At 37.5% G+C, this 26,452-nt stretch overlaps 1 protein-coding gene across 5 annotated transcripts in view; it reads right to left on the bottom strand.

Annotated features, from left to right (window-relative positions):
* TTC27 (tetratricopeptide repeat domain 27) overlaps window positions 1-26,452 on the bottom strand; it is a 137,319-nt gene that overhangs the window by 42,314 nt on the left and 68,553 nt on the right. For all 5 annotated transcript variants that reach the window (XM_071575804.1, XM_071575787.1, XM_071575796.1 and 2 more), the window contains one exon: window positions 15,315-15,428. In XM_071575804.1, coding sequence (XP_071431905.1) covers window positions 15,315-15,428 — 114 coding nt within the window. The remainder of the gene's footprint in view (window positions 1-15,314; window positions 15,429-26,452) is intronic.

Below are 26,452 nucleotides of genomic sequence, written 5' to 3'. Positions count from 1 at the left end.
CAAGGTTGATTTCATTGTTAGCACCTGACATCAACCTGAGTACAATGCAGGATTCTCTCCAAGACAGATTACAGCTACACAATTTTCTAACATGTTTCAAGTTTGATGCACTTAAGGCTGTTATTCCCTTTAAAAGCATGAGCAAATAAACTTTGTTAAAAGAAAGGTTGTGTCCATTTTTCAGCAAAGGAGGGACTTGATTGTAACCTAAGATTTGATTGTTCTTCCACCAGGAATCACCTGCTCTGCTGTGATCTTTCCTCTCCACCCCCGTCATGCATTTATATAAAGTGTCAGAGAGAATATGTTACATATTTTTTGCTGGCAGACTGAAGTCAACCTACCATATGCCAGACATTTGCATTTTGCTTACGTAAATTGTGCAAAAGAGAACATACACAAAAGCAATTAAAAAAAAAAAGTCTGTAAGTAGCAGAAAAAGCCTCACTCAAGCTTTATCACAAAACATATGTAAACATACTAGAAACAAATATTTTTAAAAAAAATTATATATGGCAAAAAAATTTAGAACTTAGGAATTAGGTGGTCATTTCTGAAAAATGTTGTAACCAACAAATACTTAAAATAAAACAAAGAATTTTAGATGAAAAGTTCTTAAGACTTTGTTATTAATTGCAAGCATGCAAACGTTTTTAGCTTCCTCCTACCTAAGGTAGAGACTAGATGGCATTCAATTACACAAAGAGAAGTATCAAAGAAAAAAGCACAACACAAACCACAATGCCCTGATGTAATTCAGTGCATTTTTTCACTGTCACTCACACCAAGAGTAATTCTTTCATGTTACTATGATGTTCTTAGATGCCTGGAAGGAGGAAAAAAATACTGTCTAGTCTTATCTAGATACCTATAACCTGAAACCATATTCAGCTGCTTTAATCACCAATACCTCTTTTTGCAGTAATAGAAATAGCCAATTTTATTTTTTTTCACACTTGCCAAGTGCTCTTTTACTGGTATCTGTTTTACAACTATTTTCATACAGTTGAAAAACTCAAACATCTTTAGGTATTTGGTGAGGGGACAGGAGTACAAAGAGAAAATGCAGACAAGTTCAGTCACTTTTGCTCTAAATTGAATCAGAATGTCTCAGATAACATCTTGGGACACCCACTGTTTTCTCTTCTTACAAAAAAATATCTTTTTCCTAAGAATAGCTTCCCTATACAGTGAAACCTTGACTGATACCCAGTAGTTTCTGTTGAAAAATTACTTGGCAGAAAATACACATTCTTCCAGTAGCTGAGCTTGACCCAGCAACCATACAGTGTATGATGGTAAGTACATTAGAAATATGACACACAGGCAAAGTGTTTGAACTTTAGCTATCCCAAAGAAAGGCAGTCACATATAAAGAAGTCTGTTTTCAATATATGTATTTTCTTGAAAGACATCCAATCCAGTTCTTCACATGTTCCTGGAAAGCTCTCTGTACATCAGGGGAAAACAAATGCTCTCCTGTCATTCTCTGTTAATAATTGGTCTACTCACCAAAGAGAAAAAATAAACATCTCCAGCAACAACTGGTTTGAAATCAGTTCAATTGCCAGTGAAAATGAAAACACTCTAAATGCACTCAATATTCCATATCTGATTGTATGACATTCAAATAGAAGCATATCAAGCTACCCTGAAGACTCAGTTCTTTCTTAATAAAGGAGGAAACCACAAAGCCAGAGGTTTTTTCCAGAATCACATGGCAGTATTTGGTGTAGCATGTTTGGTAAACAACCAATTAAAAAAACAGACCAAAATAAGATTTTCATTCAGCTGGACAAAGTTTTATGGTCTGTGCTGCTCATTCACACCAAACAGGTTGAAAGACACAGACTGGACAACAAAGGATCTTCTGCTCCTTCGCAGAAGCCACTGGACCCATCATACTAAAACCCTTGCCCAACAAAACCATGGGCTGTAGAAACAAAAGCAGTCAGTGCACCATGTATATCATTTAATCTGGTAACAGCCTTACATTGCTTAACTGAGGATAATCAGGTGCAGTTCTAATGGTACCAGTTTGCACTGGAGGCAACTTGCTACTTCAGGAGGAAGTAGCAGGCTGCTGCCAAAGGAACAGATGCACTTTGCTTTTAGCCACCTTGTTTTATTTGAAATACTCTAACCTGAGCCAGAGAGAGAGTATTAAAGGGCAAATGAACTCCTCCACCCGCAGCTGCCATCACCTAGTTCCTGCTATAATTTTTTTCCAGGGTAGAGAACATGAGCCCAGGAGTCTGCTGGGCCTCTGGCCATTCATTCAACCCTCAGCCTGCACCCTTAATGGAGAACCAGAAGGAAGAAAGCAGAGTTCAGACCAAAGGAAATTGTAAGATGCAGCTTGGGAGATCCTGAAATAGTTTAAGATTGCACTATAAATTGGCATTTTAGACTTTTTAAGTGTCTGAACTTGCAACATTATTAATGGCCTCAGCTTGCACGCATTTTACACAGAAGAAAACAGAAAAAAGCAAAAATGTTCAGTGGTAGAATCATTTACTACATGTTTCTATTTCTAGGCAACTTCAATTTTTGCACAGATCTGTATCTGGAAAAATAAGCAGGTATAGAATGTCAATGTGCATAACAGCTACAAACAATAATATTTATCCCATTTAAAATTCTAGTTCGGGCATGGTAGGTCATATTGCTTAAAAAAACCCTCTCCACATCTGTTAAAATGCTCAGGTCTTATCACAAAACCACAGTGCTATCATTTACAATATTCATACAGACAGTAATACTATGAAGAAACTGGGTAACTGCAAAAGCAAATACTGAAAAAAGCCAATATCACATCATTATAGAACTCTCCATATACCAATCCAAGTGATTACTCAAATCAATGGTCCTTAAATCAGTTTGGAAAGCTCAGAACCCAAATATATTCCTCAATTCAAAAGTATAACTGGAACAAGAACTAAATTAGTTGAGTTAGGCCAGAAAAATCAGTTCTCTGCTTAGAAGTTGCATCCAGCACACATACAGCAAAATTTATCTCTAGTACAATAGTTTCCAATCAACTAATTCTTTACATAGCAGATTCCCAAAATTTTCTACCTCTGAACATTTAGAAACCACAGCAGTAATCATATTAAAATATTTTTTTAACCATAGAACCTTCTCTGTAACTTACTGGAGAGCAAGGCCCTTGGCATGACAGAAATTCTTTCAGCAAAACCAGAAAAATCAGAAAGAGAAGTCCTCACTCCCCACTACAGTATCACAGTTACAAACTAATTTCAAAGCATGAACATTTTCATTTTTGGAATTAGTTCTTATTTTTGCAAACAATACCATTGTTCAATCTAAAAAAAGATGGATAACATTTTCCCTTGTTAATTAACACAATAGTCCATTCTTTCCTATTTTATCTTTTCCACAAGCAATATTTCCCTTCACTGTATTTACCCTCAGGGATTTGTCACCAGTGTAATGACATTTTTTACAAATCCCTTCACCTTACTTTCTGTGAATCCATATTCTCAAGGTCAAAGATTACAAACCTCCACAGCTTGTACATCAGAGTTTTGCAGCAGAAACTGATCTGTGGAAATCTTACTCTTATTGACGTTCAAGAACCAAATTTTCTAAAGCATCTTCCTGATTGTCCTTGGTGTTGACCTACATGATGCAAGTAAAATGCTTCCAGTGTGCTGTTCTCAGACTCTACCCTGCTTTGGCAATACAAACACTTTCTTGCCCCTAAACACTTGAGAGTAATTCTTTTCTGTTTTTATCAGATTTCCCACAGAAAATCTCCTTTTACAATAAATGCATGAGTTTCCCTTAAAATCACAGCTTGTATGCTGACCGGAGGAAGTGAAATGATTTTATCAGGAGAAAAGCCCTGCCAGCAGACCATTCATTCTTTATTGAGAGAGTATATAAAGACATGAGCAAGGACCACCAGTTATTGGGACTTACTAAGTTGGCTTTGCCTTATTATCTTTTCTAACTTTTACAAATATTAGAGAACCACTATATCCATATTCATTCATTTTTAATACTTTTAAAACTAAAAGTAGTTTCCAGTTTCATTTCCTGCAATGGTTAAAGCAGTACTAAAATACCTTCTAATGGAAGAATTTTTCAGAACAATGCTGGATCACTTTCAAAATATTAAAAACCACACAAACACTTTTATCAATAACATTAGTCTCATTGTTACTGTACTATTTCCCAGCAATTGCTTTTGTACATCTCAGCTTCATTTCATTAAGTAACAAGGTGCTGTCTACTACATGCATGATTTTGAGTTAGTCTTTCAGGACTGAATTCAACCTCTGTGTTTTGCCAGACAGTTCACCATGGCTCTGGAACTCCTGCAACTACAATAATCAATGCATTTAGTGCCTTCTCATCTTGTTGAAAACCTCATGCATTTGGCATGCTTTGCAGGGCAAGAGTCCCTGGAGAAAACAGAGAGGACCAAGAGAATGACTTTGTTTTATTTAACTGATTTTATTTCTCTCTGATAATAAACTGATTACCACTACTGAATTATAACAGCAAAACAATCACAATGATGGCATTTTATACTTGCTCTGCACATGTTTTTATTGTTCTCAAAAGTTGTTAGAATCTGAAAAGAATGCAAAATTAATTGTTTGTCTAAATTTGGCTTTCAAAAAGCCATTTTATGGATGAGTTTCTATGAGACTACTAACCTAATCCAAAACAAAATATGCACATGGACTTGTGCCATCAAATATGAAGTATAACTGAGCCAGTGAGAACTATTATAATTTATGCAATTTAATTAATAAACTTTAATACTAGTTTGATTAGTAAATAATTTTGGTGGGATTTTGTTTGTTTAATTTGTTTGGGGTCTTGCTTTTTTTTTAATTTGCATCTTCTGTTCTCTTCCTTTAAAAGATTAATTTTCATCAGCAGGGAGAATCAGACTGTCCTTCAACTATACATAGCTTTATTATCTTTTTTTTTAATCAATAAGGATTCAATATAAACAAGTTGGAGACAACCTATCTTTAGCTTAAAATTCCTGGATGTTTTAAAATTTAAATTTTGGAAAATGATTAATGGCATTTCTCATGCCCCGAATAAAGGCAATAACTTGCTATTGTTTTCAGACTTTTCTAGATGGAAATGGCAGTGTGATTAGCATATAAAGCAAATGTACATTATGATGGAAATTAAATAAAATTATAGGCTGTGTAACCAGAAGGCAACTATCAAAATGAGTTTTGCATTTACAATTTGCTCCTTTTTAAAAGATATCTTAGAAATGTACAGGTCCTGATTACCCATAAAAAATTAATAGATCTCAGTGTTTTAGTCCTAATTTTATGGAGCAAACACAAAAAAAAATGCCTTCTTGTCCTATCATCTCCAAAGGAGTAATCTCAATTCTAAATATACCAGATCTTGAGCTATGAAAGAAAACACACCTTTGCACCTGCATGGCAGCTGTTAAAGGCTGGTTCACCCCTTCAAAATACTTTCATTCCAGGTACTTCATCAGTGATTTTTACCAGATTATTCATCCAATTGTCTTTAAACCTCAACATCAAAACATATCCTGCTCGTGTATTAATTGAGATTACTGATTGTAAGGGTAGTTTAAAACATTTTGTAATGAAATATCCAAACATTAATTGAATGTATCAGTTTTTCTGTACCCTAGTTTATGTGTGTGTTACCAGTTGGACTTCTAAACTTTGCTGTTCTACAGGTAGTGACTGCATCACCAATAGAAATATTAAATGCATATAAAGTTATTGACATTTTGAAGTACTCAGCATTCAACAATTCAGATAATTACTAATTTTGAACAATTATTCTATACTTGCAATTCTATTAAAAAAAGTCATTTATCACTCCTTGTTAACCTTATTTCAGAAAGAGAACTTTTAGAAAAATTACCCTTGTTTTACTGCCTATCTCTAGTAGGCCTTTTATCTAACAGATTTTCCAGTCTAATTCTCTCGTAAACCAGTTCAAGTTGCTTTCTTTTTCTATTTTATATGATGAAAAACTGGCAAGCTGCTGTTTATGTAACATTTCCCAGTCCTTTTCCTTTATGATATACTAGTAATTCATTCTTCCCCACTCCATTACTACCTCATCCTCTGGCAATCAAATTAAACATATTCCTTAAGTATCCCCAACACTTTTAAGCAAGATCATCATCCAGAGTCACCCACATTGCAATGACTTCAAATTCCAAAATTTCTGAGGAAGAAACTACCTCTTGGAGCGGGTCCAGAGAAGAGCAACAAGGCTGGTGAAGGGACTGGAGCACAAGTCCTATGGGCAGAGGCTGAGGGAGCTGGGATTGTTTAGCCTGGAGAAGATGAGGCTCAGAGGTGACCTCATCACTGTCTAGAACTACCTGAAGGGAAGTTCTAGCCAGGTGGGGGCTGGTCTCTTCTCCCAGGCACTCAACAATAGGACAAGGGTGCACGGGCTCAAGCTCTGCCAGGGGAAATTTAAGCTGAAGATCAGAAAAAAAAATTCTTTCCAGAGAGAGTAATCAGGCATTGGAATGGGCTGCCCAGAGGTGGTGGATTCACCATCCCTGGAGGTTTTTAAATTGAGATTGGCCATGGCACTGAGTGCCATGATGTGGTAAATGGACTGGAGTTGGACCAAGGGTTGGACTTGATGATCTCGGAGGTCTTTTCCAACCCAATCAATTCTGTGATTCTATGAATCTAATGCACTGGTTTCACATATACAATCTCTTTGATGACAGGAAAGAGAAAAAAATTTGTCAGGCAAAACAACTTGAGGTACTGGATTACCAATAACACTTAGTTTTTGCATGACTCAAGTTGCACTTCTAAGATGCAAGATGATGCTGACAGTTTGAAGGAAGCATGCTGGAGCAGAAGTTCATTAGCATGCTGAAACTGCAAGCCTGTATTTTTTCTAAAATAAGTCACATAGCACATTTTTAAAGTGGATGTTTTGGTTTATTACATCAGGCCCTGCAAAAGTATATTTCACTGTGAAAACAATACTAGCCAACTAAGAAACAAATATTCATTCAGGTTGGCAGAGTCATTTTACTAAAAAAAGCTTCTGTTTCCTTATAATAGAGCTTTTGCAGCTGGGTGGGGAAGAAAAGCGCACAAGAGGAAATGAATCCAACAATCTCAAATGAAATACAAAGCATTTTGATATCAAAATTAGCACAAAAGAGGTCAAGGTCATGAGTAGAAGACAACTGGATTCATGAGCACCGTACGTAATACTTCCTTTTTGTTTGAAACGAGAGCCAAGCAGTATGCCAGGCAGTTCAAAGCATCCCAGTGCAACTGCCCTTTGGAATGTTTTGCTGTAGTCAAACACTACCACCTAAAGAAGCATGGTAAAACAAATACAGTCTCTAATGGCACAGCAGCATTACTAACTTTGGAAATTATGAGCTTACTGCTCTGGACAAATATTGAACCCAAAGTTACTGAGTGCCAGTGCTTAGGGTATGGGTTTCAATGTTAAAACCTGCTAATGAGTTAAGTCTCCAGTTGCAGAAGACAAAATCTTCACAAAAGTACTAGGCATATTTCATGATCTTTATGCCATTTACACTTATTTTTTACTTAATGTTAACTATATGAAATATAATTTTATAGTCATTTCACTATCCTTATCGAGCAACTGTACCTCTTGAATGTTTCTATTTTCAAAGTAAAAGCTGTTTCACCTGTCAATTATGTTACTTTTATGATTTATCAAAAAGTTTAAGCAGAACTTCCTCTTAAGTCTGTAGAAGAAGCTAGATTTACAAGCTTACTTGTGAAGGATGGATTTAAAAGCAGACCACTCACTTTCTGCTGCAAGAGCAAGAATACTGATATCATCTATCAATTTAACATAATAACCCTACATTAAACATGAGTCCAGATACAGGCTAAACTATGTGGCCATTAGGGAAGAACATTCCCACTTCCATACATGCATCTTGTCCCCTTTTTGGTATGCCTGCAGGTTATTTGTTTGCAGTGCAGCATCAGTCTTTCTAACTCTATAGTCTCAAATGCCAAATGTTACTGGCTGACCAGAGCATAAACTGTGTCTTTATATGATTCAGGAACAGGAGAAGTAGTTGTAGTCCCTCTCCCAAAGAGATCTGCATTGAAGGCTCCCCATTTCCTATCAGATGACATGGCATTTTTTCATAGTCCGATTAATGTAGTTGCATACATCTGCCCCAAAGCAGTGTCACACAATCATATGTGTAGGGAAACCCCCACAGAGGACAACTGCATCTTGTATAGATGCAGGTTCCCTGTTTGTAGTTAGTTAGCTAGCTTTGATACTCCCACTGGTGAACAGAAGTCATAAAATACTGCACAGGGTGCAAAACCTGCAGAGGACCTGCATACTCTTCAAAATAGTAAGTGTGCTTTAAGTTCCAAGCTGTTGTGGAACTGCTTTTATTTATAGTTCCCAAATCAGCGTGCTCTGGGGAAAGGCAGAACAGTAGTCAATGCTGAAAATTAGATCCAAAGACTTCTTGCACCCACTTTGCTTTCTGTTTGCCAAAGGACAAGAATGGATAAAGAAATAAAAAGAACAACAACTATCACTGTCAAGTTCAAGCTGAACTACAACATAGGAAGAGCAGACAACTGCTCTGAGATAAGGCAGAGTCTAGTCTGTAGTACCTGACATATGCACTGGACAATGTGACTGCCTACCAATATGGGGCTATCTCAGAACATGGTTTGTTATCTTACCTCAGGACACCTATCTCCAGATTTGCAATTATATTTATGACATAAAAGATTCACCTATTCAAACTGAGCAGCAGCTGTAAAGCTTCATCTATTCAATTTAGCAATAGGCGGGAATAGCATGTCCTCCATGCCATGCATCTGGTCTGTGGAACGTAACTATTTAAGTTGTTTAGTTCATTGAAGCTGAGTTTAAAATGCTTATGCCTCCCAGGGCAAAACTTAGGCAGAACGATGTTAATTTTGTGTCCTGGTACTTGTATTTTTCTTTGCAACTTACTGTCATTACTTTGCCTATGAAAGAAGTGTAGTAGTGCTGTTCGATATGGCTTATAGGAATAGGATCCTTCTATCACCATCATTCAAAATGTCACAACACTAAGTGAAGAGACTTCAAAGGGAGGACAGCTCAGGTGTCAAATGAGCAAAAAGGTTTGTACCTTAAAAGCAGTAGCTGAGAAAACATGAAGAAACTTTAGCACAGAAAGAATGGTTTCATTCTTTTCCTCGCGCCGGTGCTGATCCAAACTGGCAAAACTAAGAGCTCAGTAGAAAACTTCTAGGCAGAAATCATTACCTGGAAAATTAAACTACTCAATATTCTCTTTTTCACCAGTGGTACAAAACCACTTCAGTTATTCCTGAATAACTCTTGGCAGATTGGATCTCCACTTCCCCTCCCCCCAAAACCCACAATTGCATAGTGGAAGAAAAACAGAAGGAGCCAAGCACCACCACATTAATTATTTTGAAGTGTGCTAATGAGTTCAGTGTATCCCCAGAGTCAGTTGTATCATGTAACATCTTCTGTTAAACATGTCATCTGCTTAAGCAAAATGAAATATGTTCTGGAAATGTGTGTCTTGAGACTGAAATCCTAACTATCACCAAGAGGTCACTCTCTCTTGAGATCACTTTCTGAAGTAATAAGGTTTATTTCTAGAGTTCTGGAGACCTTGTGATCTTGTGTATAATTCATTAAGAAATGGTTTCATAAGACACCTGGCTTTTTTCCTCTTTTTAAACACTTCTTGGAACATGTGTTCTAATAATAAATACAATTCATAACAGTTGAGAACTACTGGGATATCAATGCAGATGTCTACAGGACAGACGATGGCTGCCTTCCACTTACTACCCTCCTAAAGGAAGTGAGTTAAATGTCTTTCAGTTCCCCAGTATATCTCAGATCCCAGGAATTTTCCACTAAAACTTTCAACTCCATGTGAAACAAATTCATTAGCAATTAATTTTTCTCCTCCTTCCTGCCCTTTCCCATTCCATCCATAACTAAAAGCAACTATTAAAATCTTCTTTCATGTACCCCTACAGTACAAGAGGGGGTTAAAGAACAGAAACAGGGACTCCTAGTACAGGGATCCAATAGTCAAGCTGAAAGACAGGCACTGTCATTCCCTTGGTCATGCTATGTGTCTCTGGTGCTCCAACTGTGGTCTGGAGAGGCCTGATCAGAAAGATATATGACTTGAGATGCAAAAGAAAGTGGGAAAAATCTCTTAGCCTTAAACCTCTCTAGATCAGCCTTTTGGGAGGAAGACTTTTTGAACTCTACCTTTAAATGTTGAATTTGGGCAATATAGAATAGCTGCCAGACAAAGAAAAACAGAGGGAGCAATTTGGTGAGAAGGTGACACTTAAGTTTTGAAAATAAAAAGGATATGTTTCTATGATAAATGACAAAACTTTCTTGCATAACCATTTAAAGACCATCAATGTGAAAATAACAAAACAGCAAAGTTGCATTCAAGTTCATAGAGCTCAAGACATCAGTTCTGTTACATCTGTCAGCCTTTTCTTCCTACAGACATAGATAATTTTTTTCTAATATGAAAGGAGGGAACACCAACTAGGATGCAACTATAGTAAGAAAAATTTAAACAAAACAAAAAAAAAATCATTATTTCCCTTTTTGATACAGAGAATAACATTAGTTGCTAGAGAAAATGACACGCTGAAGTATTATTTAAGTGAAAATTACAGGGCAGTTGACAGAATTCCCAACCACATACATCTGTGTATGAGTAAGGATATAAAACAAGATCTCATGCGACCTTTCAATCTTAGACATAACGATTAGCCTGTAATATTGCTAGTCTGCTCCCAGCTCTCCTGAAGTCTTATTAAAACACCCTTTTCAAGACATTTCTCTGCCCCAACAGGCAAATTCCTTGATTGCCAAGAAAAGCAAGCAAGAGAGAACCGTATGAAATGCTGCATGTGTTGTACGACGTGCTGGGAAAGCCAAGCGCTCAGCTTGCAGGCACGCTGTCACCAGGTGTGAGGAGCAGCAGAGAGCAAAGGGGCCCATAACGAGCTGATAAAAGCTGCAAGCTGCAGAGGTAGCCAGTGTAACCAGCCACACTGAGCTGCAGAGGTAGCCAGTATCACCAGTGTAACCAGCCAGGCCAAGCTGCAGAGAATCATAGAATCATAGAATCGATTGGGTTGGAAAAGACCTCCGAGATCATCAAGTCCAACCCTTGGTCCAACTCCAGTCCCTTTACCAGATCATGGCACTCAGTGCCACGTCCAATCTCAGGTTAAAAACCTCCAGGGATGGGGAATCCACCACCTACCTCTCTGGGCAGCCCATTCCAATGCCTGATTACTCTCTCTGGAAAGAATTTTTTCCTGATCTCCAACTTCAATTTCCCCTGGTAGAGCTTGAGCCCCTGCCCCCTTGTCCTATTGCTGAGTGCCTGGGAGAAGACACCAGCCCCCACCTGGCTAGAATTTCCCTTCAGGTCGTTCTAGACAGTGATGAGGTCACCTCTGTGCCTCCTCTTCTCCAGGCTAAACAACCCCAGCTCTCTCAGCCTCTCCCCATAGGGCTTGTGCTCCAGTCCCTTCACCAGCCTTGTTGCTCTTCTCTGGACCCACACCAGCACCTCAGTATCTTTCCTGAGCTGAGATAGCCAGTGTAACCAGCACACCAAGCTGCTGGAAGCAGCAACCCACTGTAGGGTAAGCCTGAGCGGGCTACTGGCACAGCAGGCACATGGCAGCCTCACTTCTTTTCTGTTTGTCTATCCCAGCAGTAAATGATGCTCTGGTTTCTACCCCATCATCCATTTGTACAAAGGATGGTGCTTGATTTCATTTTGCTCCATTCGTACTTTAAAATCCACCGAAATTGAAGAGCAAACTTATTTCATACATCAAGAAACTACAATGGGATGCTATCCTTTGTGTTTTAAACAGGTTTGGTTGCTTGTGTTTTTTTTATCCTTAGATTTTCTTTTTTTTAAATCATCCCTCATTTTTCTCATTTTTTCCTATCTCCTAGACCACTCAAAATTCCTTTTTTCTCCCCCTTCCTGTTACTTAAGCTCTGACTGCACTTTGTGGCCTAACAGCTTATTCCAAACCATTTTCCACTATTAATAGTTTCTGAATTATTTTCTTACAATAAGAGGTAGGTGAAGATCCCAAAACTGATGGCAAAATGGCACATTTCTGGTTATGCAGAGAGCTATTTATCAAAAAAACAATCCCCATTTGTTCCTGTTATCTCCACTTGCTGCCACTTTCCTTTCTTTCAACCCTAGTACGTCTGACCCTCTTCCACCTACACCCAAGTGGAAAAAACCCCCAAACCCCCAACCTTAAAAACATCATACTGTATCCAGAGATACATTTAAGTTGGCAGTACCTTGATCTAGACTTCTCTGTATGTTATACTGGTCATGATTAAATATTTTAGTGGAACATAAAATAACTGTTTTAGCTTTCAAATGCTGTTTCCTTTTCTTAGAAAAAGGGTTGAAAAGAGTACTGACTTTAGAAATCTTTAACCTTATGTTTGTGAATTCAAACCTCACTTAAGCAAAAACTGGGCAAAGACAACCAGTAGCATCCAGAAAAAGTTAAGAAAAAACATACCTCCTCCTCACTTGCAGTTAGCTGCAAGATGAAGAATAGTCCAGAGCACCCAGAATGATCATTGTAAAAACTGCCCCAAAGACTACACTGTCTGTAGTTCAGATTTCTAAAGGAATCAGAAAAAGAGTTTAAAAATTATCATTCTAATTCCTTTTGAAGTTTTTCCAATTTAGAAAAAATTACTTAAAAAAATTTTATAAAAACTGTTTTGCAACAAGTAGGGATATATGTAACATGTGGAGTGTGGCAGGTAAATTCAACCAATATGTCCTCATTTCAAAACCAGCTGCAATTATTTTCAAGTAATTAAAATAAGGTAAAGAGACATAACCAATCCCACAAAACAAGATTGTCAAAAAATGTTTTCTTTGACCAACCACCAATGTAGTCTGGCTTGCTCTAAGCCTGCAAAGCAATATATGCCTACTCATGCTACCCACTTTAGAAGATGCTTCTCCGCTGCAGAGCTGGCACAGAAGCAGTCAAGGGTAGAAATGGGGAAAGGAAGGAAAATTACAGGACAGGAGAGTCCCAGCATCAAGAATGCAGAGCCTGTAATGGCTCATGCACTTTTAAGACGACCCTAAGGTAATGTAGAAGATTTAGTTTTCCACGTCTCATTCAAGCTGTTTTACAAAAATTTTTATAATTCCTTAAAAAAATTGATTTTACAAGCAATCGTATTTACACGTCCTCCCTAAGGGTTATCTATCTTTATATCTAATTAATCTTTCTACAGCAATCTGAGCTGGTAAGCATGAGATTATAAAACAAAGACCTATTAAATAATTTTGAATGACAATTCTATGCTTTTGAAATCCATTTTCTACTGATAAATAGCTGCAGAACTCACTCTTGGTATCTGAATGAAAATTATGTATCAGCATCTTCATGATATGAAGATGATATATCAAACCCAACTTGTGTTATGTATGAAAATAACATAAATTCATCCTATGTTTTCTGATTCTTTCTTAGAACTGTTAGAAACCATGATATCAAAAAATTCTGATCTGATCCCAGGAATAAAAACCTTAAATGGAAAGTTATTCAAGTTATTTGATTAATTTAGCACATGCAAATCCCTAAACAACTTTTAACTATTTTTGGAAACTGAGCTTGATACCATATCAAGTTGACAAAAATATGTCATTACATTCAAACAACTAGAAAACTTAGTGAAAGAAAAAATAAACATGCTAAAATTAAAGACAGTATTTAAAACCACAGATTCTGTGTCTACTGTGGGGTCATCTCCCCAAATGCCACAACCCATGCTACTCAAATCCTTTGCATTACTGCAGTTGTGGTGTATGAAGTCAGATAAATGTACTTGCTAAGATAATCCCTTCATGAAGACTTCTGTCATGAGACTGTCAAACTGTATAATATAACAATTTCCAGTACTCAGGTTTAATCAAGTAAGACAAAAATGTTGGAGACGCTCCAACTGTTTTATGGCTTAGGGCATCAAGGATCCTGAGATTGCTTCCCAAGTGCTGTCAGATGCTACATCTCCCAGATTTGGAATCCTGACTTCCTTGACAATCTCCTAATGAGTACAGGAAATTCCACCAGAGCAATTCCATGTCCTCATCAGCAAAAGAAAACTCCAACAGCACATCCAAGCTGCACTCCTTTAAGGATCGATGCATCAATAATGATTTTAAATGAAACATCAGCCTTCCATGATTTAAACACATAGCACCATAATCATAGCTTTTATACATCCCTGGCTGTTTTAGCCAGCTGGACTGCTGCCGGATGGACAGAAATGCCCACTGCTCATATGTGACAACAAGAATTAACTGCACAAAGCTGACAAATGGCTAATGAAACTGTAATACGAAGGTAAAAAAATCTTGATACAGCCTTCAGCCCTTTTCTTTGAAGAATTTATTTTTAAAATAAGTTCGATTAAATGACATTTCAGAAATTTAACACTTCTCTTTTGTATTTGAAAAACAATCTTCTCTTTGTTTGGAGCAAGATAATTTAATCACTGCCTCAAACTTGCAATAAAAAATACTAATCACCAAGTATCACATCAAAACAGTAAACTGGAATTGCTGCCTTACTCACAAATGTGTTTTCTTGTTTTTGCAATACTAATGACTATTTACAAGTGTCAGTGTTTTACAGAGATTATTTACTTGAGCAAAAAAATATTAAAAATTTTGATGGCAGTACAGCAGCTTTACACTCATGAACATCTACATCAAACTCCTCAGATCAGGAGGAAGAAACAAGAGGTAAAACAACCAGATTTTAATTCCAATGTTTTTGAAAGTGATCATTCATTACTTGCACATATAAGCTTATCTCAAGACTAGCAGACACAGAAGGATTTGTGGTTTATGCATCTCATTTAAAGACATAATCAGGAAATTATCTCACTGTACATTTTGCAGGCAGCAAACACAGAACCTCCTAAATCCTGTGTTTGTAGTAGATAGAGAGACATAGATAGAATAGATAGAGATGGAGAGACCTGAGAGACCCGAGAGACCGAGATATATAGAGATAGATGACAAATAGATAGATGATAGATAGATAGATAGATAGATAGATAGATAGATAGATAGATAGATACAGACAGACAGACAGACAGACAGACAGACAGACAGACAGACAGACAGACGATATATCTCTATATATTACAATAAGTCAGGTCAGAAGCCTTACCTGAGTCTGCTTCATTGCCCGCTCCATTCTGCGAGTGCTCCCTCTCTCGAGTTTGGTCCGAAGAAGCAAGGCTGATGTCTGAATGGCCCAGAACTTTGGCTGAGACAGCAAGCACTGCAGAGAAAAAGAACATTTTGTCATTATTTGACTTTAAAAAGACACTGAAGACAGTAAAGTTTTTAACAGTATTCTCAAGCATGAAAGCATTTTTCTATTTTGAAAGTCAAATATGTGCTTGTAGTACTTATTTGATGAACTGAAGGCTGTACAGATGATCATAGTCTACTTTCAAGATAAAAAGTGGCCTTAAAAATCATTTTGTCCTTCTCATCTACTGCAGCACTACATGTACATGTACCCATATGGTGCATACACCAAAATGCACAAATTAAAATGGCCACTCAGAATCAAAGAAAAATGAAGAATCTGATACTGAGCTGACTGGCCCACCCTTCTCCACATCTGCATACTGAATAGTTTTGAACAGCAGAACTTCTTGAGGCTGAACAAATCCAGCTCTCTCTTGGCCTCCCCTCATATGGAAGGCGTCTTGATGCCTGCATTAACAGCACTTCCACATGAAAAACATTGAAATTGCTAAGAATCTGAAGAATATTAATTAATCTAGAGTTTGCCGTGAGTTGAGAATAACAGGAAGAATTTCTCATTTTAACAGATGTATAGGGACTATGGAATAATCTAAGTAAGAAGCTTTCCTAAAAACTTGTTAAGTCCTCACATAGAACACCCTGCACTGATGCCAGGAACTTAGTGCCAGTCTCCAACCACTGACTTTTAGGAAACTTCAATAGCAGACACGTAGCCAACACAACTTTGATATTCCTTAATAATTTACAGACTACCTGGCTTCTTTCCAGCATGGTTTTAGACACAGTATACAATTTTTCTGTAAGATATTCCCTCTGAAAACAGAGACAGCAGGAAAACTTCCTTGCTAATTTTATTGACACTGCAAATGCGATCCATCTTCTCTGAGAAAATGTTTCCCTATAGATATTTCTAGGCTGGAGAAAAAGCCCCAGTGGTTTTATTCTTTCCTTTCAAAGATCTCCCAAAGCATTAAAAAGTATGCTTTGCTCATGGTTTGTGTTAAATGCCTGACAAATTTCTGTCATATTGTAATCTGTTTTTCTTTTCCCAAGTGTTTTCAAAGGAAAGGAAGCAGAAAGAAACAATCTACAACAAATTCTCTCCAACCAAAACGACAATAGGAAAAGAAGCAACAGCAAATGAAAATGTAAATGAAGACAGTATGAATGCACTTACAGCCAAATACTTCAACATAACTGATTCTCCCCTTTATGACCCAGAATCTCTGCACTGACTCTTTCTTGATTTCTATTCAGTATTAGATTAAGAGGCACCAAAGGCTTCTATACTGTCCTCTACATTCTGAAGACCTGGAAGTATTAAGGGAACACAATCACAATGTTCTACTTTCTGTAGACATTCAAGTGTCCTTTTACAAATTATGATGAGTAAATCTGTTAACTGGTACAAATCCTAGTTCTCAGAGCTCATCTCCTGTCTCATCAAAGTTGTCTATACCCATTTTAATCTGGCCTTAAGACTAACACAAGCAAGGCATTCCAAATAGAGGACACTGGTTTCTGTATTTGTATTTTGGCAGTCATTCCAGGTGGCTGCTCAACAAAGCATGTTAAGGCATGGCAAGGGCAAAACCTTGAACAATGCTTACTTTAGCTTATAAGCTTCTTTTATGAGAAAGGTTACCCTTTTCCCCGTGGTCTCCATTATTGGTATTCCGTTACATTAGTTTGTTTTATATTAAAGGGAATTTTTTTCTCTGCTACATGGTGGTAGATATCGGTACTTATTTGGCAAATTAATACATATCTCAAAAAGAACAATGACAATTAAAGGGCCTGGCTAATAACTCTTTCAAAGATATTTCCAGTTCAATTATGGCCTTTGTCCAGCAGCATGGGACTTGTCCTCTCACTCTGGTTCACCCCAGCAACTGGCACAAGGAGGGCACAGCACAAAACTTCTGTATCCACACCATCCTGCTCTGCCAGAGAACAGCAGCTCAGGAAAGCCTCTCCTCTGCCTCCATGTACGCCTCCTACACCACTGTCTAAGCAGTGACTTAAGTGATGATGCTGCAGGAGGTGTGGGTAAAGTCATACAGGGAGGGTGGAAAAATGAAGAGAAACAGGGTGAAAGAGAAGTAGAGGTAATTATGTTTCACTCCTCTGCAGGAGCAATGACAAGTACTATTTTGAATAACAATCCTGCTTTTTAAAGGTATTCATGAAACCAAATGAAAGGTATATCTGCTGTACAATTACTGAAGAAAAGTTTAAATTCTCCATCAGTTTTATTGACACAAAAAAGTACTGCAACTGCACAGGACAATGAGAAGCAGTCCTAGTTTTCATTTAAGAAGCACTTACAATTTTATATTTGTACTGAGCTCAGTTCTGCACCAGAACTCAAAATGCTCACCTTTTCATTGCCTAATTATAATGTTTAAAGCACCACAGATACAAAATCATACATGTTTAAAGGGCACAAAAGTTTACTCCTAAGGGCTGTAAAGAATAGGTTTAGAACATGTATCCATAACTATTAAGTAAGCTTTAATGTTCTACCCAAAATGTCCACATATTCCAGATAGTAAATACTTTCTCCTAAGTCCCAAAGCTTTATATTTTCACCTGAAGCTAAATCTAGACTTTATCAATAGGACTATAGTTAAAATAAAACATCTGGAAAAAAGAAAGAATCAAGATCATGCAAGTTTTGTCAACATACTTGAAAGTTCATTATACTGTAGCAAAGGCAGCTACGAAAATTAACAAAATAATTCTAAAACAAAACCACTATTGAGAATCCTCACAAGTCATCTTTGTTTTTGCTTTAGGGAAAGAACAATAAAATAAAGAAACACAAGAAAATTAAGACAGGGTGAGAAAAAATGAAAGGAAATAAAGTTATGCAACATTTTCTGCACAGAATAGAAAGTTTTCGCATGAGAAAACTAATTTCTTCCCACAATTTTTCCTACAAACAAGAATCCTTTATATCATCCTCTCCCATCATATCAAAGTATCAAAAAGGAGATTATCAAATTATTACAGAAACCAGAATATTTAATTCAATATATCATCCTTATATGACATTCAAATGAAATAAGATGATGCTGCAAGTCTTAATAACAAAGCAGGACATTATTGTACAACACCTTTATAAAAGCCTCCTTACTATATCTATACAAAATTCAGAACAAGCCAGCAAGAATCCTTACAGAAGCCTGAGCCACTGGTATTTCAGCTGTACACATAGATACTTACCAAGCTTCAATGCTTGGTTTTAAGGAAACTACACACAGAGAAAGCAGCCTGCAGCTTAAAAATCAATCACAGAATCACAGACTATTCTGAGTTAGAAGGGACCCACAAGGATCATCGAGTCCAACTCTTAAGTCAATGGACCACATAGGGGATTGAACCCATGACCTTGGCATTATTGCAACCAAGTTTTAACCAACTGAGCTAATCTCAGGGTCAATCATGTAATATATTCAAGATAAAACAGAAAGGTTAACCGAAGAACCCCGGGACACACAGAAGATGCTCACATGGCAATATAAGATGTCCAACCAAGAACACAAACCAAAATAAAGTCTCCTGAAGGGCAGATGAGTAAGACAGTATCAGTCAGTCATGACTTATAAATGCATAGGTTGGTCAGCGCAACTCTTTTCCATTACTCCATCTGCTGTTTAGAAGGAGTTGAGGTCCTACAGGGATTCTTTCTCACATCAAAGACAGGAAGAGCTTACATGCTAGACAAGCTGGAACAGGTAAAGGTGATACTTGTTAACTGCAATTCTAAATAATTTGAATATTTCCTGACATTTCTTTATAGTAAATCTATGCATTAAGCCCATCCTTTTATTCCTGTAGCTTCACTGATAAACGCTCAGTAGCCTAGCAGAGTGCTGTGACTGTTATGATGGAACTACCATTTGAAAGCAGACTTGCCAACTGAGCAACTCTAACTGCAACCAGTTGTGGTGTTCCCAAGAGTTTGCCCGAGTCCATCAGTGAACCAAAAATATTCTGCTTATTGGCCAAATTGCCAGGATGTGGTGAAATTACTGAATTGAAGGCACAGGCATGAGGCACCCTGAAGATTGCTCTGTTCCTTTTTCATCCCCTCCAAAGACATGATCTTCAGTTCAGATTAGGCTCAGGTTATTTGCTAAAATATTTTGGGTTACAAACAAAGAAACTGAAAACACAGAGAGAGATTTAGAAAAAAAATGGAAAAAATATCCCTTTGTAATGTCTTTTCATTACCCATCTCAGTTAACATACTTCAGCAGCTTTGTTGTTTGCTTTTCCAAAAAGCCACACACAATTAGGATTTTCAAATTACTCATGTGGATTAACATGTCTATTTATCCTCAGTCCTGCTTCACGTACCCACATATATCTTCATATGATGATTTTCAGTAACTCATTCAGATAATTAGCAAGACCACCTTATTTCTTCAACATAAGGCAAAATGGCAACCTTATAACTCCTTCTATGCTTCTCTGTAAAATGAGAGAATACCATGGCTTCTTTTTCACATTCTGTATCATGCACAGTATTCAGGTGAGTACACTAAAAAAGTCCAAGTTGGAGGCACATGACTGAGGCATGAACAGGGAAAACTCTTGCTTTTTTGCACTCACTTTGTAGACCTATCTGTTAACCTCTAGTGAAAGACTCTGCCACTGAAAGCTGTCTCATGAGTGCTTTATTTGTTTTGAAATATACAGCAAAGGACATAAAACCTTGTATGGAATTCAATCCTAAGAATAAGAGAAGAAAATTAGTATGAGATTTGGGAGGATATGATTCTTTTTTCCCAAACACAATTCTCATCCACATAATCCGACACTTACATTTCTGCATAAATAAAGTTTTTCTTTTAAAAAGTTGTGTTCAAATGACCCTTACTTAATTTGAAACTAAACTGGTGACCAACAAAAAGTAAATCAAAATAAAAATAACTGACTTATGGAAAAACCTGACAGATGCTACACCATTGTGGAAAAGTTTCATTACATTAAATTTATGTATTTTCAACAGATCAGTATTTCATACAAGATGCTTCTCACAGTTCTGGAGAAAAGTAGGTACAGAAAACTTTGCCCTGGGAAGTAGTTAGATGAACTTGACAAAAATATTTTTAAGTGCCTAAGAGAGATTAAGGCAAGTCAAGGTCCAGAGGGAAGCAAAAACAATACAAGTTTTGAGAAAAGACCTAAAAAGTCTTCGAATAGTAACTCCTCTACTAGTTGAGCTCCCGTACAGATGATTTGCAGTAGTACTGGCAGCTCCTGGTTGAAATGGGATTTGTAACTTTAAACAGTAATTCTGTTAGAACTCTATAAGGTAAAATAAAGTACATTTGTCGGTGCATTTTTATGTTGCACTGAAAAGCATAAATATCAAGAGGGTAAGAAAAATACTAAATTTGTAGATACAATTAAGCATGGCTTGGCAACAAATCAAGCCAGTGAATATGATCACTTTTGGCTTTTCTGCTTAGTGTAGGGACACGTAAAAATTTCCTGTTTGCTGGAACAGACTAAGTAGCTTAGTTCAAATACAGTAGATGTAACTATCCTGCTGTATATGCCCATCCCAAGGATTTAAAAATAAGTAAGAATCAAAATAAGATTTGATTATCCATCATCACTAGCAAACATGTGATGCTGTGGTTTCACAGAGCTTGAATTCCTCCTAATAGTTTTTTTATTCTTATCACAACACTCAAGAGTTTATTAATCCTTGAGTGACCAGAAATTAAAACTATAATAACTATGCACATACACAAATGTTTAAAATAAATACACAACTAAAATACACTACTGTTTTCTAAATAAGCACATTTAAGTGAACAAGAAGTAGTATTTGATCTTTAAGCTGATTTAAATGTATCTATCAAAGGATTGTTGTTAAGCACAGAATGCTGTTCTTCTGGTGAATATAAATATTTTAATGCAAAAAATTGCTTAGTGACCAGCTAAAGAAATTGCTATTCTTTTATCTATCATTAAATTTCAAGTTTCTATTTTGCAGTTATCACAGTACATATGCTTTGTATACTCAGAAATAAAATTGCAAATAAATCCAAAAATGCACTTAGAATTACAGAACATTGAACAACAACTAGAATATCAAGGTTTTTGTCTTTGACACACCATAGTCCTCAGATCAATGGTACCCCCAAGATTTTTCCTCTTTTTGTTTTCCCTCATGGTATTATACACAAATCCACTCTATTTTTTTCATGTAATGATATACAACTATTGTATATAAATCTCTATGTATTATTATATAATTGCATTAAAATTGAACCCTTAAACTAAAATGTGTATCTGTAAACTCCCATCTAATTCACCTGAGACAAAGACTTAATACTCTGATTTATGAGAGGTTATGTCTTTTTCATCCTAACAGGGAGTTAGTTGCTCCAGTGTCTTCAGAACCCATCATTTCATTGAAATTAAATAATCTGAAGTTCAGATGGAAACAATTCCCATACTTAAACATGTTCATACAATACTTGTATTTCTCTGAGATTATCACTTTAATGCATGACAACTTCACTTCAGGTTCAAAATTCAAACATAACCTGACAAAAAATAAAGATTTCCTATTTGACACCAAGTTGGAAAAGGTGGCAAGAAAACAGAAGACACCAAATTTAAGCCTACTGACTTTACTGCTTATACAGGAGACATTATGATAATGAATCCGCAGTTCAGCCCCCAATTTAGATAAAACATTGTGAGTACATGAGAGTTAGAATCATAGAATCATAGAATCAATTGGGTTGGAAAAGACCTCCAAGATCATCGAGTCCAACCCTTGGTCCAACTCTAGTCCATTTACTAGATCATGGCACCCAGCGCCACGTCCAATCTGTGTTTAAAAATCTCTAGGGATGGTGAATCCACCACCTCTCCAGGCAGCCCATTCCAATGCCTGATTACTCTCTCTGGAAAGAATTTTTTTCTGATATCCAACTTAAATTTCCCCTGGCAGAGCTTGAGCCCCTGCCCCCTTGTCCTATTGCTGAGTGCCTGGGAGAAGAGACCAACCCACACCTGGCTAGAACTTCCCTTCAGGTAGTTCTAGACAGTGATGAGGTCACCTCTGAGCCTCCTCTTCTCCAGGCTAAACAACCCCAGCTCCCTCAGCCTCTCCCCATAGGACTTGTGCTCCAGTCCCTTCACCAGCCTTGTTGCTCTTCTCTGGACCCGCTCCAGCACCTCAATATCCTTTCTGAACTGAGGGGCCCAGAACTGAACACAGTACTCAAGGTGTGGCCTCACCAACGCAGAGTACAGGGGAAGGATCACTTCCCTGGTCCTGCTGGCCACACTATTTTTGATACAGGACAGGATCCCATTGGCCTTCTTGGCCACCAGGGCACACTGTTGGCTCATGTTGAGCTTCCTGTCAATTAGTACTCCAAGGTCCCTTTCTGCCTGGCTGCTCTCCAGCCACTCTGTGCCCAGCCTGTAGCGCTGCAGGGGATTGTTGTGGCCAAAGTGCAGGACCCGGCACTTGGCCTTGTTGAACTTCATCCCATTGGAATCAGCCCATCTCTCAAGTCTATCCAGATCCCTCTGCAGAGCCCTCCTGCTGTTCAGCAGGTCGACACTCCCTCCCAACTTGGTGTCATCAGCAAATTTGCTGATGATGGACTCAATCCCCTCATCTAAATCATCAATAAAGATGTTAAACAGGACTGGACCCAACACAGACCCCTGGGGAACACCACTGGTGACCGGCCACCAGCTGGATGCAGCTCCGTTCACCAGCACTCTCTGGGCCCGACCCTCCAGCCAGCTCTTAATCCAGGAGAGGGTACACTTGTCCAGGCCATGGGCTACCAGCTTTTTCAGGAGTATATTATGGGAGACAGTGTCAAAGGCCTTGCTGAAGTCCAGATAGACCACATCCACAGCCTTCCCCTCATCCACCAGGTGGGTCACCTGATCGTAGAAAGAGATCAGGTTGGTCAGACAGGACCTGCCCCTCCTAAACCCATGCTGGCTGGGTCTAATCCCTTGTCCACCCTGAAGGTGCTGTGTGATTGCACTCAGGATGAACTGCTCCATAACCCTGCCAGGCACGGAGGTCAGGCTGACAGGCCTGTAGTTGCCAGGGTCCTGCTTGCAGCCCTTTTTGTGGATTGGGGTGACATTCGCCAACCTCCAATCATCTGGGACCTCCCCAGAGAGCCAGGACTGTTGGAAGATGATGGAGAGTGGTTTGGCAAGCTCTTCTGCCAGCTCCTTCAACACCCTGGGATGGATCCCATCTGGTCCCATAGTTCTTAACAAACAACAAATTAGTGGTTAACTTGGGGACAAACAGATAGGATGCTGAAGTAAATGATTTCAAATCATCCTCTTATTTCAGCTTCTGGCATCTATAATCACTGGCATTGCAGATGACATTCCCAAATAATAGCTTTGGAATTTGAGGATGGCAATTTGAGCACCTATAAATTCACAGAGTCACAGACTATTCTGTTGCTCTGTAGGTGAAAGATATACAGATATCACAGAATGACAGACTATTCTGGGTTGGAAGGGACCCACAAGGATCATCGAGTCCAACTCAAGTCAATGGCCCGCACAGGGGATTGAACCCATGACCTTGGCATTATTACAATCGAGTTTTAACCAACTGAGCTAATCTCACCTTTCTAAGTATTATTTACAAGAAATATTTGATTGCATGTGTTAATAGTTGGATAAGAAATATTCATCTGGAAAAAAAAAAAGGTAGGCCATCTGTAAACTTGTTTCACAGCAAACCTTCAGAAAAACAAACTTAATTTCTAGAAATGTTAGGATTGCTTTAAGCACAAGCAATTAGAAGATGTAAGGCTGTATATATTCTCCAGTCATGTTTTATTAGCACAAACATCTCCATATTTTCTAAGGCCCAACATAAACAAAATTACATTAAGATTTCACTCCAGATGATTCTTGTTTCAACTTGACAAATTCTAATCCTCTTTGGCATAATTATGTCTTTGGAGAGCAACACAAAGAAGATAAGGAACACAGACATGGAAAATAATATTTTCACACTTTGAGAATGCAAGGTTTCCAAAAATACTATGACAATGGATATATTTAGTGGTTAGCAGAAAGGTGAAGAGGAAAAGATAGTCTAATTTTTGCAGTAAAATTAGTTTCTAGCATGGATTAGCCAACAAACTGAGTGGAGAGCTTTTTTTTCTTCCCCTTGAATAAAAAGGATCTAAACAGAGGGAATACTCGCATCAGTGTGTATTGTCCTTCACTACATCTTTCCTTATCAAGGTCAAAAGACTTGCTGAGACATCAAACAAACATCAAAGGCCCTGCTGATACATTTTAACAAATTTTAACAATTATCAAAAGCTGTGCTGTATATTGCTTGACACATCTGTTTAATTTCACACTTTCACTAAACCATGCAATCTGTCCTGCACTTCTAGTCACTCTAGCAGTGATGTGGACAGGAAAAAAAATCAAAATATTATCAACTAATCCTGCAAATTAGAAGTGTATATACATCAACATAAAAGCAACTGTCTTCAAAATTTTTGCTTTTTTCTCAGTTAAACAGACAGTAATTTTAGCTAGCAACCAACGGCATCTTTTTCCATGTGGCTTGGACAACAATAATTTTAAAAAACAAAAACAAACCACCAAAGAACATGCACAGTCTTTGTAGTTACAGATTACTAATTGATCAAACAGCCTTAGGGCAAAACTATCAGGACAAGGATAATTTATGTTTTTAATTTGTAAACATGACAACTTGTACTAGCCACTTGAAATGAATTATATTTCAGACATTACTCCAAGTCTTATGTTAGTGTTTCTTTTTTAGTGTTGCATGGGGAAAGTATGTTATTACTTGGTTAGGTCTTATATATTTTCTTGTCCAGCAGTATCTAACATAAATTCTACAGGCACCTTTAGAGCATTAAGGCAAGAGCTTTGCATTATAACAAGAAAACAAAAATTAAGCGATGGTTCAGCCTGTAGGAAGCACATTGGCAGAAGCTCTGTATTTTCATTTATTAGGTCTCTCAGTTTTCAGCAAGTTGTTACATCATGATAACATGCCACAGAGTCAATCGCGTGATCACCTGTGATTTTTTTTAAAGGTCTCTTCAAATTTAAATGTTCATGATTTAAATGCTACCTTCTTTTTAAACAAATTGTGTCTGACTGCCAGTCAGGTAAACCAGAGAGTCAGGCAGAAATTCTCATAGTATTCAAATGACAGAGGAGATTTACTTGCCTCCATATCAGCATGTGCACAGTGCCATTTTCCAGTCCTGCTAAATATTCCATATATATTTCAGTAGGTTTAAACCACACATTCAGCATATTTCTTCCAAAGCCTAAACCTATTCACTCAACTGTATGACAGGGGTTTATTTTGGTCTATAAAATTAATCCTGGGACTGTTCAACTAAAATAGCTTTTCACCACAACAGGTGTTGGCTGATCATTAACAGAGCTGGGCTTTAAGCTCTTAACCACAGCCATTAGAAATACCTCTCGGTGTTAAAAAGTCAAGAGCAAGGCCAAAACACCATCAGTGATCTGCATCAAGGGACTAGTTTAATTAGAATGGCATTTTTAAAATTCGCTTTGTCTAGTCTTGTCTGGTAGCCTCAGCACTGAAGTTGTAACATTACATCATGTAAATACAGAGTATCTTTTGTTGATTTTTGACTACTAAAACAAGAAGACATCATCTGACTTTTCTGCACTGCTATATATTTCAATGTGTTTGAGATTTTTTCATAGATATAATTTCAGAATCATGGATAACTGAATGCATTTGAAATAAAATATTAATTCCAAGAACTTTCAAATAAAACGTGTGTCCACACATACACAATGGACAGTTCTCCTTTTCATCACCTACGGTTATGAAGTGTTATTACGAGTTTTCTTCTATAAGCCAAATTGTCTGCAAAAACATCTTAGTTAAACAGTTGCTTATTTACACTATACTAGACTGATGTAGAAATGAATGCAAGACTCAATAAAGCAGCAATT

This window comes from Pithys albifrons, chromosome 2, assembly GCF_047495875.1.
Source record: "Pithys albifrons albifrons isolate INPA30051 chromosome 2, PitAlb_v1, whole genome shotgun sequence".
Lineage (NCBI taxonomy): Eukaryota > Metazoa > Chordata > Aves > Passeriformes > Thamnophilidae > Pithys > Pithys albifrons.
This window is presented reverse-complemented; position numbering and strand designations above follow the sequence as displayed.